This window comes from Panulirus ornatus, chromosome 20, assembly GCF_036320965.1.
Source record: "Panulirus ornatus isolate Po-2019 chromosome 20, ASM3632096v1, whole genome shotgun sequence".
In the NCBI taxonomy this organism is placed as follows: Eukaryota; Metazoa; Arthropoda; class Malacostraca; order Decapoda; family Palinuridae; genus Panulirus; species Panulirus ornatus.
The window spans coordinates 68,080,288-68,100,500 of record NC_092243.1 but is presented as its reverse complement, the minus strand read 5'-3'; the positions used below and the strand labels follow the sequence as shown (position 1 = coordinate 68,100,500).

The 20,213-nt window shown below is 37.4% G+C and overlaps 2 protein-coding genes across 10 annotated transcripts in view; one reads left to right on the top strand and one right to left on the bottom strand.

Moving 5' to 3' along the window:
- The window catches only part of LOC139756096 (uncharacterized), a 51,379-nt gene extending 34,938 nt beyond the window's left edge, over positions 1–16,441 (bottom strand). The window contains exons 1-5 of the mRNA XM_071675153.1: positions 16,351–16,441; positions 14,851–14,969; positions 6,779–6,886; positions 4,924–5,130; positions 2,858–3,029 (exon numbers count right to left, since the gene is read on the bottom strand). Of these exons, the coding sequence (XP_071531254.1) occupies positions 2,858–3,029; positions 4,924–5,130; positions 6,779–6,886; positions 14,851–14,877 (514 nt within the window). The 5' untranslated portion in view covers positions 14,878–14,969; positions 16,351–16,441. The remainder of the gene's footprint in view (positions 1–2,857; positions 3,030–4,923; positions 5,131–6,778; positions 6,887–14,850; positions 14,970–16,350) is intronic.
- CYLD (ubiquitin carboxyl-terminal hydrolase CYLD) overlaps positions 1–20,213 on the top strand; it is a 187,379-nt gene that overhangs the window by 71,376 nt on the left and 95,790 nt on the right. For 2 of the 9 annotated variants that reach the window (XM_071675144.1, XM_071675139.1), the window contains exon 1: positions 16,629–16,733. The exons of 1 other annotated variant lie outside the window; for it this stretch is intronic. The gene's annotated coding sequence lies outside the window, so the exon portion shown is untranslated. Of the gene's footprint in view, positions 1–16,628; positions 16,734–20,213 lie in introns of those variants that run through there. 6 more of the 9 variants (XM_071675148.1, XM_071675147.1, XM_071675149.1 and 3 more) reach the window with 5 other exon arrangements.

The following is a 20,213-nucleotide window of genomic DNA, read 5'->3' as shown; positions in this document are numbered from 1 at the left end:
TTAGATATCTGGGAGTGGACTTAGCAGTGAATGAACCATGGAAGCGAAAGTGAGTCACAGGGTGGGGAAGGGGGTGAAAGTTTTGGAAGCGATTTAGAATGTGTGGAAAAAGAGAAAGTTATCTCGGACAGCAAAAATGGGTAGGGTTGTACGGAGGAAGGTGGATGTGTTGGAAATGAAATGTTTGAGGACAATATGAGATGTGAGAAGGCTAGATCAAGTAAGTAATGAAAGGGTAAGAGAGATTTGTGGAAATAAAGAGAGTGTGGTTGAGAAAGCAGAAGGTGTGTTGAAATGGTTTGGACATATGGAGAGAATAGGAGAGGAAAGAATGACAAAAATTATATATGTGTCAGAGGTGGAGGGAACAAGGAGAAGTGGGAGACTAAACTGGAGAAGGATGGCATGAAAAAGATTTTCAGTGATCAAGGCTTGAACATACAAGAGGGTGAGAGGTGTGCAAGGAATAAAGTGAATTGGAACAATGAGGTATAATGGGATCAATGTGCTGTCAATGGACAGAACCAAGGCATGTGAAATGTCTGAAGTAAACCATGGAAAAGTCTGTGGGGCCTAGATGTGGATAGGGAGCTGTGGTTTCCCTGCATTACATAAGACAGCTAGAGACTGACTGCAAATGAATGTAGCCTTTTTTTGTCTGTTTTCCTGGAGCTACCTCGCTGAAGCAGGGGGTAACGATGCTGCTTCCTGTGGGACAGAGTAGCGACAGGAATGGATGAAGGCAAGCATGTATGAATGTGTACATGTGTATATATGTCTGTGTATGTATATGTGTATATGTATATGTGTGTGTACAAGCGTTTATGTATATATATATAAGTGTATATGAGTGGATGCGCCACTCTTCATCCGTTTCCTGGTGCTACCTCAATGACGTGGGAAATGGTGATCAAGTATAACAGTATCATTTTTTATTATACTTGATTGCCATTTTGGTAAACCCAATCATAGTTTGTGTCTCAATCAAACCAAACATATTTATCTGCCCCTGTAAATTACAGGTAAACCATCCAAAATATTTTCAAGAGCCCATGTACTCTGAGATTGGCCTACTACTACAGAGGTTAGCCCATATGACCTGTCAGTATTCACACACAAGAGTATGGACAAGTAGTCTATCTAATCTCCTTGACATTTCATTACTTTTTTGATGCTTGGGTATTTCCTGGCATCCTCTCCAATAAAGTTTAGTCTTATCAGCATTATATAGCTGGCAGGACAAGAGTCTACTCTCATCTATCAGTGCCTGCATACAAATTTTATACAACCAACTTTGCACTAGTTTGAATCCCTTTGATGATATGGCTTTTGCCAATTGTTCAGCTGCTGATTGGAACATAATACCACATCTAGAAACACCTACAGACTTCTCCTATTTATACCAATTGTATACAGCTTCCTCCATCTGAGTATTTTTCACTAGCTTTATCATTTCCCTTTTTGATGTTCCTTCAACAGTCCTTCCAGTATATGATACCTCTGTTATTTGTTCTTGGGTTTCTTAATGTCATAGAGAGTACTGGAGTGGATGCTAAACTCTGTGCAAATTTTCTTTACAGTATCACCAGCATCCATTTCATCCAAGATACTGAGCTTATCAGCAAAGGAGAAACTCATAATTCCCTCTTCCCTTCTTTGCTCTTAAGAGGTGACTGACAGATCTTGAGGTTCTTAGGACACTACAATGCTGCAGAAAAATGTGGGAAATATCACAGAGTAATATTGGAACTGCTCACAGAGCAGAAAATTTGTTAATTGAGGCTGCTGTGAGCAAGCTGGGGAACATTCACGGTCACAGCCATGCTAAGCATGATGCAACCCATATGGCCTGTTTCAGCACTGTCACTTATACTTCAGCAAGTGCAAACAATTTCTTCCCACATTTTAACATCACAGACGTGTTGCATTATGGTTAATGTTGAAATACAAAAAGTTAGATTAAAGCAGTTTCATTTATGATGTTTGCCATTGAAACTTTTCTCAAGACAGGATGTCATAACATGCAACTTATTTTCCATTAATTCTTTTCCTTTGGACTTGTAAGTAAAAGGGTGAAGGCAGATATTGTATCATCAAAGTAAGGACAACCTCATCAATCAGGACACAGTGGAATGTATGGCTGGTTCTGTTAATGAGATATACAGTGCTAAGGAGACCATATTCTTAATCATCTGATGCAAATATGAAGCTGATGTTCTCATTAAATACATTGGTGCACCCCTTCCTTCAAGATTTGTGGTGTATTTTTTTTTTAAATCAGCATTTAAACTTCCTATGCTTATGATTCCATATCAGCAGCAGGTACAGTAAAAGGTTTCACTAAAGGTTCTGAAAATTGTATAGATAAAAGTGTTGTGATGACATAGTTGAGGTGTTAATATCTACATTTGGCTTTTGAATCCTTATGTCTCACTTTAATATGCCACATCCTCTTGTTTATGGTCAGATGCACATGCTATCTGTGCAGTCCTGTTGATCATAACTATTTTTCGTACAAGAGTTTTGTCCTTAAAGGTTGGTTGATCTCTGCTTCCTTCTCTACACTGAATTAGTGCTGATCATAGAGTGATGCTGTAGATGCTACAAGAGTTGCAGGTTTGCATAACCTTTCACTACTGCAATGAACTCTGTAATGATCTATCTTTTTTCTTGTTAGCATCTGTGGTACTTTGCACATCCCACCATAAAAGTGCTAAACAGGCTTGTTGGTGCTTCCTTCAGTTTGCTGTATTATCTGATGACTAAACTTATGATAAAACACAGCCAAGAAAAGTTTTTGGGTCTACATATGGCACAAATAACCAGTACAACAAAAGAAACCACTAAAAACTGATACCTGAATGTGACTGAGCCTGGTGCATTGTAGGGGAAGACAGCAATAGTGGTTGATGCCACAAATCTAATGCAGTGGCAGAAGGTGGTGTGTCATCAAAGTCCCTCAGTCTCTCCAACAACACCTCACACCGCATTACATCACAAAAATCTGCCAAGCAAACTGAATCCTCCCCCTGTAACAAAGACATGTTAAAAGAATATCAACTTTATATCAGCATGTATATCACTACATGAAAAACTACGACCTGAAATCATACATAAAGAGAAAGGAACATGGGAAATGTGTCAGAGATGTCTTTTCAAACCAAATTAAAGTCACTAATAATGTTACTTAAGACTAAGTCTTGAGGTTGTCGTTATTACTGACCTATGTATATAAAAAACCACAAGGACACTAATCCACACAAGAGGTTGTAAAGAGAGTGGGTTTTCATAACTGAATATATTTATGAATGATATTAAAATCATAAGACAGAGAAAGAGTTACTATGACTGGGTCAAACTTTAAAGAGACAGACAAGCTCCAAATATGGTAGGGGGTATGGCTGACAATGTTTAATCATGCCAAATGTAAAGCTCTGAAGATGAAACATAGCAAAAGGAGGACTAGATCTAGCTGAAATCTTGCAAGAAATAAACTACGTGGATCTGTGCATGAAAGGGACTCGGAGGTGAACATAGTACATAAACTGTTGCCAGAACATCACAACTTTTTTTCCATCATGATTGGATTTGAGGGAACTACCTCATGAGACCAATTATTTGATATTTCCTTATTGACTAACTTAATTGATGTTGCTATTTAGATATATGAAACCTTAAAAACAGATAAAAACATGAAAACGGCAGTATATACAAAAAATTCACTGATAATATTCACTTTCCATTACACTCACAGATAACAAGCATTACAACAGCAGTATATTCAAAAACATAATTCACTAATAATATTCCCTTTCCATTACACTCAACTGAAGTTGATAAATATAATGAAATATCAGTTCTACATACAGTGCTGCTCCACAAACATATAGATGCAATATACATAGAGAGTTATGCCAAACATCTGCTAATCAAAGTAAAATTGGTTTTTGAAATGTGTGGGAAAGGCATGGGGAAAACAAAAATGTTAGACATGGAAATGAAAAAATATTTTGATAATATACATATGAATGTTATGAGAATTGTTAAGGGAGAAAATTTTGTTAACTAAGCTAAAATTGCATTTAAGTATAAAATCAATAAATGTGTAGATAAATATCCCTGGGGATAGGGGAGAAAGAATACTTCCCACGTATTCCCTGCGTGTCGTAGAAGGCGACTAAAAGGGAAGGGAGCGGGGGGCTGGAAATCCTCCCCTCTTGTTTTTTTTTGGTTTTTCTCAAAGAAGGAACAGAGAAGGGGGCCAGATGAGGATATTCCCTCAAAGGCCCAGTCCTCTGTTCTTAACGCTACCTCGCTAACGCGGGAAATGGCAAATAGTATGAAAGAAAGAAAGAAATATCTAAAGCATATATTAGGCTTGAATTAGAATATGCATATCAAGTTTGGTTTCCTCACAAAAAAAATAGATTTGACAAATTCTGACCAAATGCAACAAAGATGGTATATAAAAAAAGGACCTGAGTTAGAAGGAGAGGTTAGCAGTTATAAACTTGTACAAAATGTTAGAGAGAGAGGGAAAGGGGGGACGTTATCATAATTCAAATTTCAGAATCAAAATGAAGATTGTCTAGGTGAACAGCTCTCCAAAAGCTAAAGAGATCAAAGAAAGGTCCTGACCAGAAGCTAAGTAGGAGTGTAGAAATGATGTGGAGGAGCCCTTCTATAGTAAAAGTATAGAGGATGGGTAAAACAAGCTCAATGAAAGAAAAGAACAGTGACTACAAACTGTAAAAATAGTAAAAAAGCATGACGAGAGGACTTAAACAATGAAACTTTATGATTGCAGAAATCCTTCCTCATGCTGTGCAATTTTGTAATTAATTACACGTATACAAAAAAGTCTTGAGATGTTACTTTCTTAGATATCTGCTACTATTAACTGCAATGCTAGGATGATCTTACATTATTGAGGTAGTCTTCATGCCGGTTGTCAAGGTGACGGTCCAAATGAGCCTCATGATAAAAGGACTTGCCACAGAGGCCACAAGTCCACTGAGGCGGAACATGCACCTTGGCTGCTTCCTGCTGTGCAAACACATCCCGAGCTGCATGTAGTGGGCACTCTAGAGGTAGGGTCACTCCATACTTCTCCAGCACTGGTAACCACCGCTAGCAAGTTTGAAACATGATTAAAGTATTAGCCAACAAAAGACATGATTGCATACATTCTACAACCAAATATACACTTCTGACTTCTGATTATGTTATCAGATGAACATAATACACTAATGAACAGTATTTTAAAAAAAAATTCTGGGTGGAGTATGCAACACTTTCCCTAATACCTTTGCAAACTGTGAGTCCCAATGCTAAAATAAATTTTCATTTCATACATGTGCACAACTGCCAGAGTGAGTGAGGAGCATCAAAAACAGATGATGTACCCTTAAAGGGAGAATTCTTCCTGGCTCCTTGCTCTATTCCTTCTTTTGGAAAGAAATACAGGAAGGGTGGACTTCCAGCCATCCATTCGCACCTCTCATAGTAATCTTCTACGATACACAGGGAGCACATGGGCAGTGTTCTTTCTCGCATATCCCCAGGGACAACTAAGATGATATATAATACAAATATCTATCCTCCCACCAAACAGAGCCATACAGATGAGTTGGAAATGCATCCCCCATAGGAAACTTCAATACAGTTAATTCCTCATGATAAGCAAACAATATCAAAGACTTCACTTTTCAGCATCACTATATTACATTAGTGAAGATGTCACCAACAACTTACACACAAGAAGAAAGATTACAATGAAGAAAACAAAAGCTGCTTGAGATATGAGGCAACAAAGAAAGATATGTATGGGGTAATGGAAACAGACCGTGAAATGAAATAACATTAATTGGAAAAGAAGTTCATTTTTGTATACGAGTGTGGAGTCTGAGCTGCTGAATGCCTCTAAATTTTACACAGACTATACATTTTCATGATATTCCATAATTCAAAACAAAAATAACATAATAATAAGAGAAAAGGCCTTCATCCCTTGTCTGCTGTACAATAGTTTCATTTCTCAGTGATGTAACAATCAGTCTGTATTTTATCTTCATTCTATATGCCAGCTGCTTAGAACAAGGATGACAAACAAAAATTTCCAGGTCATCCTCATTTCTCAAATCAACTTTTTCATCATTCTTTTCAATTTTCTCCCTACCCTACCCTTCATTTTGTCAACTACCCCCTTGACAATCATAGATCTCCCATGATTTCCTCATCCCTCACCTATTTTTCTCTCCTTATCAACATCCACTTTTTCAAAGATTCTTTTGAACCATCAACTAGCCATTTTACTGTTAAAGATGCAGCCACAACTTGACTTTGTTTTACTTTTTTGTCTTTGTATTCTTACAAACTAGATCTCAGTCTAGTGCTGTACCATGGTTTCATTTCGCACCTAACCTGTCCTAAAAATTTGCTATGCCTCCATCCTGTAACTAGATTCTGTTCTGCACCCATTCTGCAACCTGATTCCTATAGTTTTCACCCACCCTGTTAAACTGACATAATCATATATGTTTTTCTTACTACGTAAAACCACCTACATCAGCATGAGAAGCAGTGGGAAAACCTTGAACATTCTAAAAAATATACAAATTTCCTAAAGTGTACTAGAGATTTTAAGAAGTACAACAAAAGGGAATACTTCTCAGCACTTTCCCCATAGATCATTACATTGTTCCTAAACAAAAATACTTTTATATGCCTCTTTAAGAATAAACAAATTCTCTCACAAACTTTCTCAACAAGCACCCACCTTGTTGACAAGCTTCCTGACAAGTGCCGCTTTGTCCCGAGTGCATGGTGGACGTGGCTCCAGAGGACCCGGGCGTGGCACCAGAGTTAAAAGCAGCACCACGATCACCTGCAATCACAGGTTTCATGCTAAAAATATACCTAAATACAAGGGATGCATCTGTCCTTGCCCCTACTCTCTTTCAATCATGTACAAGAGTAACCTTTTCTTGATAACTATAAATTCTCAAACAAATGACACCAATGTTTACATTCTTCTGTTACTCTGCTCAAAAAGCCTCTACTTATCTCTAAAGAGACTGTATCATCACTGGCATCAATTCCAATCTCTCAGTCACAACATACACCAACATACAAAACTTGACTGTGCTTCTCGGGTTTGGTCACCACACCTAAAGAAGCACAAAGAGCTTATAGAGAAGATCCAAAGAAGGGCAGCAAAGGTAGTAGTAGAATTAAGAGAGCTGACATACTTGGAAAGGCGAGAGACTTTACATTTACCCACCATGGAAGAGAGTAGAGTGAGGGGTGACCTGATCACACACTTTCAGGTTTTAAAAGATCAATGATGTGGATAGTAAACAATTCTTTGAAAGATGGGATAGAGAAAATAGAAGACATAACATGAAATTGAGTAAGAAATGTTAATAAGGATGGAAAGAAATACTTTTATAGTACAAGAGTTGTAGATGAGTGGAACAGGTTGACTGAGGACAAGACTAATGCAGGCAGCATACCTAAATAAAAGGAGATTGTATGACAGAAGAGAATGTTCATGAGATGGGACCCCATGAGTGTAAAGCTCCGTCTCCATAGAGTAAACAGGTAATTACATACTTCATGATAAATCATAAGCAACCTAAACTCAACATATCTCTGGACTTTCTAAAATTATTCAAATACCTGATTTTCCTTTTCATATCAATCCTTAACTAATAATATTCCAAGTGCTAAATCTTTATGCAAGCCATGTTTTCTTTTCATGAACAACACTTGCTAGCTTGAAAATCTAGCTTCTTTATCTACATTTAGATATTTAGCAACATTAGGATACTGATTACCTGCAGCTTGTCCACCTATTTCAGAATGCTAAACCAGACACAAAAAACACTTTCTGTACTACTTCTCAGTCTTTTTGATTTCTGTTAATATATATGACCTGTTTTCTTAAAAATAATTTAAACCTTGTTGTGCTTTCTCTATACAACTATCTATTTCATGAATAGCTCCTAAATGTTCCATGAAGAATATAAACATTATTAACCCCACTAATCCATTGACGTGCTGTCAATGGAATGAACCAGGGCATGTGAAGCATCTTGGGTAAACCATGGAAAGTTTTGTGGGGCCTGGATGTGGAAAGGGAGCTGTGGTTTCGGTGCATTATATATGACAGCTAGAGACTGAGTGTGAACGAATGTGGCCTTTGTTGTCTTTTCCTAGCGCTACCTTGCGCGAGTGCGGGGATTGTCATTTCATGTGTGGCGGGGTGGCGACGGGAATGAATAAAGGCAGCAAGTATGAATTATGTACATGTGTGTATATGTATATGTCTGTGTATGTATATATATGTATATGATGAAATGTATAGGTATGTATATGTGTGTGTGGATGTGTATGTATATACATGTGTATGTGTTAGACATTCTTTCATCTGTTTCTTTGCGCTACCTCGCTGACGCGGGAGACAGCGACAAAGTATAATAAATAAAGAATAAATACTAACCTTCCAGTCGTGGAGTCATGGAAACTATGCTTACCAAAGAGATTGGCTCTCACCTGTTCTGCTCAGAGGGGTACATGATAGCAAGAAAGAAATGAGAAGGTAAAGGAGGGGGAGGATTAGCCTGAAGTTTCAAGAAAAGAGGAATATGGCCTATTCACACAATGCATAATGGGAATGGTAAGTGTAGGGAAGAGCATAGTGTTGTTATTATTATATAATGCTCCACTGCAACAAATTGGAACAAAAATATGAAGATAACAATGAAAGAACAATCATTCAATCAGGATGGTACATGACTCAGTGAAACACACATTTCTTAGAGATGGTAAAGCACTGATAATGGGGAAATTCGGTTATAAAAAGACAGACTGGAGGTATTTGGATTCTTATGGTGATAAAGAGTCAAGAACACAAAAGGTTTAAGAGTGTACATCGGAAAATTTCCTATACCAGTATGACATATAACACACCAAGATGAAACAGACTTATACACCATTATTATTAGATCTTGTCTTCACTCATACTAACATGTAATGCTCAAGTTTTAATATGTGGTAAAAGAGGACATTAAAAGAGCAGAAGTGAGACAGGAAATAGATATAACTGAGGAAACTACAAAAATCTTTATAATTTCTATGGTAATGTATATTGTGAAGTGAAATTCAGGAGCCAGGACTTTGTGCTGAAAGGTTCTGTGAAATCTAAAATAAAGAAACAAAGGCATGGGTATCTCAAGACTCTAATCTAGAAGGGATGGTAAGGAAGATGAAATGCTTTAATAAAAGATGTCATAGAATAAATGAGCCTTAAGATGTGCAGTGACAAAGATACAGAATGCACCCTAGCCAGCAGAATCTGTGAGGTATAAGAGAGCATAAAATGAGTAGCAAGATAAGAGAAGATGGAAAACAAAAACTTTGAAATAAATATTGTGGACAAGGCAAGTGAAAATCCAAAACTTCCCATGAATTCATCAGGAGTCACTTCTTAGTTAAAGAGCATCTAACCATACTAAGGGATTCAGAGGGAAAAATTATATAGGATGATGTAAGATTATAAGAGGAACTGAGCAACATGTTCAAATGTTTTCACTGAAGATACTACAGCCCCAACACCAGAGAGTTGAAAGTGGAGGACATCTAAAAAAGAAGTTAATAGAATACTAAAAGAATTTGACCCATACATATGTCCATATGATGTATGCAGATATGCTAGACAAACCACTTGAGTTACTGTCCCATATGTAACAGGAGAGAAACATAGGGTCAAAGGAATGGAAAAAGGCGAGCATCATACCTTTATAGGTGTATGAAAGGAAACCAGGAACAGGCATTGAACTAAAGACTGGTCTCAATGAATACTACATGTAAGATTCCTGAGAAGATTATTAGAAAGCATGTGCATGAACTTCTACGGAAGAGAAATTTCTGAGTTAGAGACAGCATGGTTTTAGGGAAAGGAGGTCATGTGTAACTAACCTCATTGAGTTTCACAACAGAGTAAGCTCACTCCTAGACAAAATGGAAGGCTGAGTGGACTGTCTGTATCTGGACTGCCAGAAGGCATCTGACACTGAACAACAGAGGAGGTTCATTAAAACACTGGATCACCAAGCAGGAATAAGAGGGAATCTCCAATGATGGACACAGAACCATCTCTTTATGTAGGAACAAAGGATGCATATTAGAGGAGCCATTTCTAAATGGGTTGAGGTAACTAGTGGAGTGCCACTGGGTTCGGTTCTGGGAACATTACTCGTCTTAATCTACATTATTGACTTGCCTAAAGGTAGATGATGCAAAGGGAAGTGAAAAGCAAGGTGGACTGCATCACCATACAAGGGGACCTAAACAGACTTCAAAGTTGCTCTGAAATGAAGCTGATGAAATTCAACCAGAGCAATTCTAAAGCAATGACAATAAAACAATTTGAAACATGGCCTCATTATGATTATTACCTAACAAGAAATATGTTTCAGAATTCTGTGTGCAAGAAGGACAGAGTCCCATACCAGGAGAATAGTTTGGGAGACAAGCTGCCTGCAGGCAAGTATCAGATGTATGAATAAGGTAATATCTAGCAAGCTATTTATATCATGCATATGGCTTAAACTAGAATATGCTTCTCAGGTTTGGTCACCAAGCATCAAGATACAAAAAGAGCTCAAAGAGAAGGTACAGAGGAGGGCAACAAAGATGGTACCAGAATGAAGAAAGCTAAGCAACAGGAAAAGGTTGAAGGCTTAAAATTTACCCATCTTGGAAGACATAGAAGTGAAGAGTGACCTGATGACAGCCTTAAGTTCTTATAAGAGATCAATAAAGTGGACAGTGAACAGTTCTTTGAGATGCTGAGGTAGAGCAACAAGAAATTATGCATGAAACTTGTACATAAGGATAAAAAACTTTTACAGTATAAGAGTGATGGATGAACAGAACAGATTGACTGACGATATGGTTAATACAGACAGTGCCCATGAATTTAACAGGCTGTATGATGCTGGAGTGTTCAGTTCAAGAGATGGATCCCCACAGATGTTAAACTCCCTTCCTGTACAGTACAAATAGGTAATCACCTGTATTTAAAGTGTGGGTTTGTAAGTCCATCTTTCATTATTAAAAGTTTTAATAAAACAGGTAAAAAGTCCTCATTTGTGAAAACCATCACATGCACTAATCTATGGAGCTTTCTTTAATAAATGCAGGCATACATTTACAAGCATGCATATTACACATGCTTTAGAAACACATATGGACATACATATTTTGTATAAAAACAGGCATGCATGCTTTCACAAATACAGTATATAAGGTTCAGGAAAAGATTATTAGAAAGCAAGTGGATGACTTTCTACAGAGGAGAGATTACCCAAGTGAGAACATGGTTTTAAGGAAAGGCCATTTATAACAAATAATTTGCAGAGTTCTATAGAGAGTGAGCTCAGTGCTAGGGAGGACTATTTGTATTAGGACTACCAGAAAGCATCTGACACTATACACACATAGGAGGCTGATTAAGAAATAATGAGGAAACTCCAACAACTGAGTGGAAGGGAACTTAGGACAAATGTTAGAGGAGCCTTTCCCAAATGGGTTGAGATGAGCATGGAATGCCACAGGGTTTGTGTAAGTGACTTGTCTGAAGGTATGGACTCCCACCCGCATATGTTTGCAGATGATGCAAAAGTCATGAGGGAAGTGAAAAGCAAAAAGGATTGCATCAGATTATAAGGAAACCTTGACAGACTGCAAAGCTGGATTAATGCATGGTCAATGGAATTCAATCTGAGCAAATTTAAAGTAAAGAGGACAGGACAGGGTGAAAGAAGGCCCAATTATCATTTCATCTCGTTGGAAATAAGTCTTTGGATCCTGTGTGTGAGAAGGACTTGGGAGTCGACATCCTCCATAAGATGTCACCAGAGCCTCATACCAGGGAAATAGTTATGGAAACAAACTGTCTGCTGGGAAATATCAGAACAGCCTCCAGGTATATGGATAAGGAAGTATTTAGCAAGTTATTCATATTCTACATAAGGCTAAAACTAGAATATGCTTCTCAGGTCTGACCATTGCACCTAAAGAAGCACAAAGAGCCAATAAAGAAGGTTCAGAGTAAGCCAACAATGATGGCACCAAAATTAAGAAAGCTCAGTTAAAGGGAAAAGCTGGAGGCTTTAAATTCAACCACTTTGGAAGAGACAAGAGTGAGGGGTGACCTGATCACAACCTTTACATTTTCAAAACATATCAATGACATGGACAGAGAACAGTTCTTTCAAAGATGTAGGAATAGAGCAACTACAGAATATAACATACGATCAAATAAGAAACTTGTTAAAAAAGATGCAAAGAAATATTTTCATAGTTTAAAGAGTGGTGGATAAATGGAAAGGAATGACTGAGGTAATGGTTAACAAAAACAGGACATAAATTCAAAAGGATGTATGATATTAAAGAATGTTAAAAAGATATGGTATCATGAGAGTAAGATTCCCTCCACATACAGTCTAAATAGGTAATAGCAAATAAGTAATCAAAAGTGAAGGGTGACCTGATCACAACCTTTAAGTCTTTAAAACAGATCAATAATTTGGACAGTTAACAGTTCTTCAACAAACAAAGGGATAGAGTAACCTGAGGACACATGAAAGAAAGTGATAAACTTGTTAAAAAGGATGTATAAAAGTGGTGTATGAAGGGGAAAAAATGACTGAAGACAGGCTATATGCACCTCTCCCTTTTTGTAGACTGAAGACAAAGTATGTATTGCCACCCACCGCCAACACATACATGCAAAATCACTTGTAAACAATGGAGGATTGCAGGTGAAAATTTAAAGAGATCACTCCTCAAGTTTGCCATGTGTTCACTGATAGTGAAAAAATTACTTTGACTAATAACTTCCCCATCAAGTTCATGGGAGGCAGAGAGGTCTTTCAGTGCACCAAAAAGGTTAAACACTTTGCTCAAAGCATAATAAAACAGGGATGTTTAACAGTGATGCTATGTTACATCCACAAGACTTCCTTGACATTGAAGAAATGGCCCAGACATACATACATCTATCAAAAGAGCACCAACACACTCAATTGGGAATTTTCATTTGAAGCATGAGCAGTTATTGCAACAGTTACTAACTACATGTTTGCAAGGATAATAAATGAATTTATATAATAACTGTTATACCATACCTTGAGCCCTGGACTAGTATGCACTGCTATTCTTGTTAATCTAAATAATATGGTTCAAAGCAGTAGCATGACACTGAGGTTTGTTTTAAAGGTGATCAACAAACAATATTTTGTTTTGCAGCATGTCTCAAAACAGAAAGTTTTTCTGTTATGTATCACCGTTTGTTCTTAGTTTAAACTGTCCTTATTAGGTGGTGGTTGCACAATTCATGATGACAGTATCATTTCATTTGTGTTATGATATTTCAGATACATTAATAAGAATCAAATGCATAATAATCTGAACAGTGACTGGGACTGTGAAAAGGGAAAAGTTTATATAAAGTGAAAAGTAACCATTACAAATAATAACGCAAAGTAAAGGCCTTTTGGCAAAATGGTACAAGCAGTGGACAGAAGTAGCAGGTAGAAACATTTAGGCAGGAGCATTACGTAGAAACTGAGCAGAAGTAGTAGATAGAAGCATTAGATAGAAGTAGTCATTAGGAACATTAGGCAGGAGTCTGTGCAGACACTGTCTTAGATTTGGTTATGGAGACTGTTGCCGCAGAAACCCCTTTGAGGGGGTTCCAACTGGAACAAGCATCAGAGCTATAGATAAGAGATAGACAGAAGAAAAGTTAGAAGTGCCCCATATCTCGAAATGGGGAAGTGTTACAGAAGTTATTAGTAATCTGCAAACTTCTGCAAACTAATGACAAGAACTTAAATAGGAAGTCTCTATGGGAATTCATCAGGGTGCCACTGGAGGTTAATTATGGAGAAGAAAAGGATGTCATTAAAGATAACATGCCAGGGTTCATCAGAGTGCTAAGCAGTGAAGTGAATTTCAGCTGAAGGCACCAAAAATGTGGTTCTTATGCCGGTTATTACATCTGTATGACAGCCTTGTTTTGAGTAACTTATCTTTTGGAAAAGTCTACAAAAAAAATGAAAAGATTGTAACTTTAGTTTTTCTCTCAAAATTTCAAAGAAAATATTCACCCAAACATCCATTTACTACAAAAAAATAAGTACAGGTATATGAGTTTCTGAGCCATAGGAAAAAAAGTTGTAGACATGGGCTATGATTATGAGAAGAAAGGTATTCAAAATTCTAAAATATGTAAGTCATGTATAAATGTGATGCAGAACACACCAGCTGAGAGAGAGAGAGAGAGAGAGAGAGAGAGAGAGAGAGAGAGAGAGAGAGAGAGAGAGAGAGAGAGAGAGATTAGATTCATATTTGAGAAAAATTCACAATCATGAGATCATGAGCACCAGTAAACAAGACTATTGACAGTATTAGCATTCTTATACCAATTAGGGCTGCCCAGAGTTAGCAGGAGGCCTAGGATGATGTTCGTGGTGACTTGTCATCCACTTCATATTACCATGCGACAACACAAATAATCTTACTATTTTGTACTCTTCAATTTATGCATTAAATTTCTCTCTCTCTCTCTCTCTCTCTCTCTCTCTCTCTCTCTCTCTCTCTCTCTCTCTCTCTCTCTCTGCACTTGGGGACTCCCCAAGTCTCCTCTCCTCTCTGGAATGCTCTGATGGCAAGGAATCAAGCAAGAAAAAAAAAAAAAAAATAGAAGTCTAAGACAGCATCATACTTCCATGACTACAAGCAGAGACACTACTAGAAGGGTATGAATAGCTTACGTACCTCAACCTTCCTGCGGCAAGTGGCCATAGCTAGGAGCGAGGCAGGCGAGGGATGTGAGGGGCTCACTCATGGGGTGGAGGCTGCCGCCACGCTCTTCCCTCCTACTGGACACTATGATGCTGCAACACCACCATACCAATGCCAGGATACAAAGGCCATACCATTTCTACTGACTATGATATTTTGCCAAAATCATGTACAGAGAAGTATGCGTGATACCATTTTTTCAAAGGAAGTATTATCCATGGCATACTTATATCTTTGTCTTGGTTATCTTTAATATCACTGAGCCTCCAGTTTAACCTTTCAAAACATCATTCTGTCAATCACACATGGGCAATGTTCAGCAATTGTATTAAGAGATACAATTACATATATGCAGATGACGTTTGAAATGGCAAACTACAACTATGACCCTCATTTTATAATGTATCATTAATATGCATGGCTGTTTGCTCTTATACACTCTTCACATATGTTTTCATGCTAAAGGTAATGTATGCAATACCATAACCCTTCAAGGTATTCATTCATTTACTTTTTAATGTTACGGCATTAAAGTGACCCATCAGAAGCTGACAAAGTTATTACTTCATGCCACAGATAACCAAGCCTCAGATACTTGCATTATTCTTGTACATGTGGCCAAAATATCGAGTCTACTGCTTTCTAATAACGATATAAAGCAGAGGCTAGTAGGAAGCAAAAAAATCTAAACAGCTTCTTTTGTTATGATTTATTTCACTCTAATTTCTCTGAATGATCTATGCCCTTTCAAGATCTATTATGAAGTTCAATGTATGTACGGAACAATAAGTAAGTCATTTTCAACAATATATCTCGAAATGTTGTCACTGTTAAAAGATTTTCTAATTACTCTTAAACTTGGTTTGTCATTTCTTTCAGTTTAGAGCTCACAAGAAATCTAGAAAGAAACTCGTCTAACACTTTCTTTTTCCGCCTTAGAAGCTAAACAGGATTTCAGCATTGATTCAATTACTGAACGATGGTTCATACATTCGGTAACTAAATGATTAATTGTCCTGCTGACGAAATGACAAAATTCTTCCTGTTTCACTTGTACATCTGATTCAAATAAGTTTTACGTCTCATGTGCTAAAGGAGGAGAAGTTCTTATTAATCTATAGAAGAACCAGCCCTGATATAAGATTAATAAAAGTGACGAGAAGAATGCTAACTGCACTATAAGTAAATGCTGTAATGGTAAGTAAATATTTGTTAATTTTCAGGATATTTCAATGATTTCTGAATCTCATACAGGTCTTACAAACGACTTACAGCCCTAGCTTCGGTGCACCGAATTTAATAACTATGTACCATGGATGAATACATAGTTTGTTTTGAATGATGCAAGACCTAAAAGGCAATCAATGTAATTTAAATGTATACATTTCATTAATTTTCCGATTAATTTACGAGAAATTTCTGTAAGTGGTTTACCGCTACTATATTACGTGTTAGAAAATCATGAACATTTACCTGACGCCAAATATGGACACATGTTCACAAAATAAATGCCGATTTTCACGTCAGGGAAGATATGCTGACAGCTTTGTCGTCTGCATAGTTGTTAGGGACCAAAGTTATAAGTTCAAAGCTTAAACCCTATTTTCGTTCGCTGATAATGAGATATAGCATCACATACATTAGGCAATGCACAAAAGATAACAAATTTTGCATTACAACTATAAGTATTGTTTTTAAAGATAGAACTCATCTTGAATCTTAGTTGGTCTTATATTACAGATCCCTTGAAACTAGGATCAAAACAAGAAGCGCAGAGCCAATGTTTACATTTATTTATACACAGTGAACCTCCAGGAGGAAGCTGACGTATCACCCAGATATCACTTTCATTATAGGTATGGTTCATATTCACTCTCTAGGCAGATTAGCATCCTGGATTGTGAGTAAGGAGGTTGGTAAATCTGTAATTTGGCACTGCCACTTATTAAACCATAGAACGTAGGAGCCTAACTTTTACAGTGAGTATAATGTATGGAGAATAGGGAAAAATATGTTGAGCGTGATCGCCATCATTTTCTTTTATTCTAAGACATAAAATCATTCGAGAGGAAGGAGGGATATGAAAACTAGAGAAAAATGTTAACGGTTCAAAAGCTTATAGTAGTTATTAGGGAGTTCACAATAAACTATGGGGTATTGTCTAGTGGCTCTTGTTACATAGAATTTACATATATTGTTTCATAGAGTTTACATTGGGTTAAGTAAGATTAGGTTAAGTTGGTAAGGGCAGGTTACTGTTGGTTGGTTAGGCTAGGATTTGTTTTGTTAGGTTTGACTTTATTATGTTGCGTTGATTGATGGCATGCCAGGGAATGGAGTAAATAGGAATTTGACCACATCCACCAGATGTGACCACAGGGCATGAAGTGTTGTGATATTGTGTGTATATTTATATGGAGAGGGTGCAAAGCAATTTGATAGTAAGTGCTCAGTATTTTCCTTATAGTACTTGAATCTTGGGCATGAAGGGTCATGGGATGTGATGAAACTGTTGTGACGGGTGATGTCCAGAGCATAAGGAAAGTATGATTTATGTTTATCGGGAAAATGTGGTTTCTGAAGGTTGTATGCCTGATAGCTTGGAGTTTAAGTCTGAATTGGGAGGTTGGGTTTTTATTTTAGTACTATCTATCCATCTATATATATCTTTGATGCCTGTTCCTAACTGGAACTTCCTTAAAATGGTAACCTTAGCAATAGAGTCTCCGTAACTAATGAACTCCAGTGCAGTTTCTTAGCCTTTTCATTTCTACATGGGTGTTGGTGGTTTAGATGGGAGGATTGTAATACTGTTGCATAGAATTGAGTGCTAAGCATTTTGAGATGAGACTGTATTGGGAGGATCTTTATTTCATTATGAAGATGTTGAATGAGAGTGGTTGCTAGGCAGCCAGTGATTGTTCTAAGTGTACTGTTTTGTAATGTGTGCATCTTCATTTTGTTTTCTTTCGAGAGGTTAGGGGATGAGGCAGGTGAGGCATAGTTTAAAGCAGAGCAGATGAATTGTTGTTAAAAGATGATGAGGGATTCTTTTTCTTATCCAAATTTGGTACCAGCTGGTGTTCTGAGGGCGTCTAGTTTGTGCTGCTTTTCTGGTGATGGTATTGGTGAGGAGATTGAATGTCATATATGTGTTACATGTGAAGTCAAGAAGCTTGGTGGAGAGTGGCCTTTAGGAGAACTATTAGCTTACTACAGTTTATGAAACTCTTTTAAAATGGATAGAGAATGGGTGCTCAGTATGTATTTGATTATAAATCATTTGACCCAGTGAATTATAGACCTTTATTGAAGAAAGTAGTGGTACTTATTGTTAACGGTAAACAAGAAAAATTAATCAAATAGTGTTTGACTAATGGAAAGTTCGAAGTGGTGGTAGGTAAAACCATGTCTGAAGCAGAGGATACCCTTTTGGAAGTACTGCAAGGAATAATTTTGTACTGGTGTCAGGACTTCTTGAAATATTTACGGTGATGAAGGGAAGTACGACAGTGGGATCAGAGAACAAGGAAGAATTTCAGAAAACTTTAAACATAATCTATGGATGGGCAAAAGAGAAGTGAAAGTAATTTTTACTTGTTTAAGTAATCACAGGGACTCCTTTTAAAATCTAATATAGATAAATGCCATAACCATCTTAGAAAGCGTGCTGAAAACTATGGATCAGTGCTCTTAAGGAGAAAATTAGACAACATTATGCTCCATGTGTCTCTATTCTGGATCACAGTTATGAAGCAGGCTTTCTCTGTGCTTCTGATGTACCTCTTGATGATGCTCTGGAAATACTAAGTAAATTATAGAAATGTAACAGTATAGATGAAAAGGACAGCATACTTCACAAGGCTGCAATGATGCCAAACTTTGCAAGAAAGAACAGACATGACCCAACAATTGATGTCTCTACAACTGCTGCAGCTGAAATTTTCCCTGATTCCATCTTTAATTTTACTGCCCGACTTCTCTGTGATAAGGCATACAATCCAATTCATCTTCTGTGTCAATAAATGGCAGACAAAAAGTCAAAGATGAAAACTTACATTTAAACTGAAAGGTGAATATTTTGATAGTGCGAAACTTGCCTATGTAAAAGATTTTTCATTGGTAAGTAAACCACTAGTGAAAACAGTATACTGTAAATGTAATAACTGAGATGATGTTCTCATAGGTATGTTAAATTTATTTATGTTGCCTCTGAACAGGTACCCAGTAAGAACTAGTCATGTCACATAGCTATTAATGAACCTACTAAGGAGAATGGGATGTATTTAGGGAAGCAGTGATGGCTTGCGCAAAAGATGCTTGTGGCATGAGAAGCGTGGGAGGTGGGTTGATTAGAAAAGGTAGTGAGTGGTGGGATGAAGAAGTAAGATTATTAGTGAAAGAGAAGAGAGAGGCATTTGAACGATTTTTGCAGGGAAAAAATGCAAATGAGTGGGAGAGGTATAAAAGAAAGAGGCAGGAGGTCAAGAGAAAGGTGCAAGAGGTGAAAAAGAGGGCAAATGAGAGTTGGGATGAGAGAGTATCATTAAATTTCAGGGAGAATAAAAAGATGTTCTGGAAGGAGGTAAATAAAGTGCGTAAGACAAGGGAGCAAATGGGAACTTCAGTGAAGGGGGCAAATGGGGAGGTGATAACAAGTAGTGGTGATGTGAGAAGGAGATGGAGTGAGTATTTTGAAGGTTTGTTTAATGTGTTTGATGATAGAGTGGCAGATGTGGGTTGTCTTGGTCGAGGTGGTGTGCAAAGTGAGAGGGTTAGGGAAAATGATTTGGTAAATAGAGAAGAGGTAGTAAAAGCTTTACGGAAGATGAAAGCCGGCAAAGCAGCAGGTGTGGATGGTATTGCAGTGGAATTTATTAAAAAAGGGGGTGACTGTGTTGTTGACTGGTTGGTAAGGTTGTTTAATGTATGTATGATTCATGGTGAGGTGCCTGAGGATTGGCGGAATGCTTGCATAGTGCCATTTAACAAAGGCAAAGGGGATAAGAGTGAGTGCTCAAATTACAGGGGTATAAGTTTGTTGAGTATTCCTGGTAAATTATATGGGAGGGTATTGATTGAGAGGGTGAAGGCATGTACAGAGCATCAGATTGGGGAAGAGCAGTGTGGTTTCAGAAGTGGTAGAGGATGTGTGGATCAGGTGTTTGCTTTGAAGAATGTATGCGAGAAATACTTAGAAAAACAAATACATTTGTATGTAGCATTTATGGATCTGGAGAAGGCATATGATAGAGTTGATAGAGATGCTCTGTGGAAGGTTTTAAGAATATATGGTGTGGGTGGCAAGTTGTTAGAAGCAGTGAAAAGTTTTTATC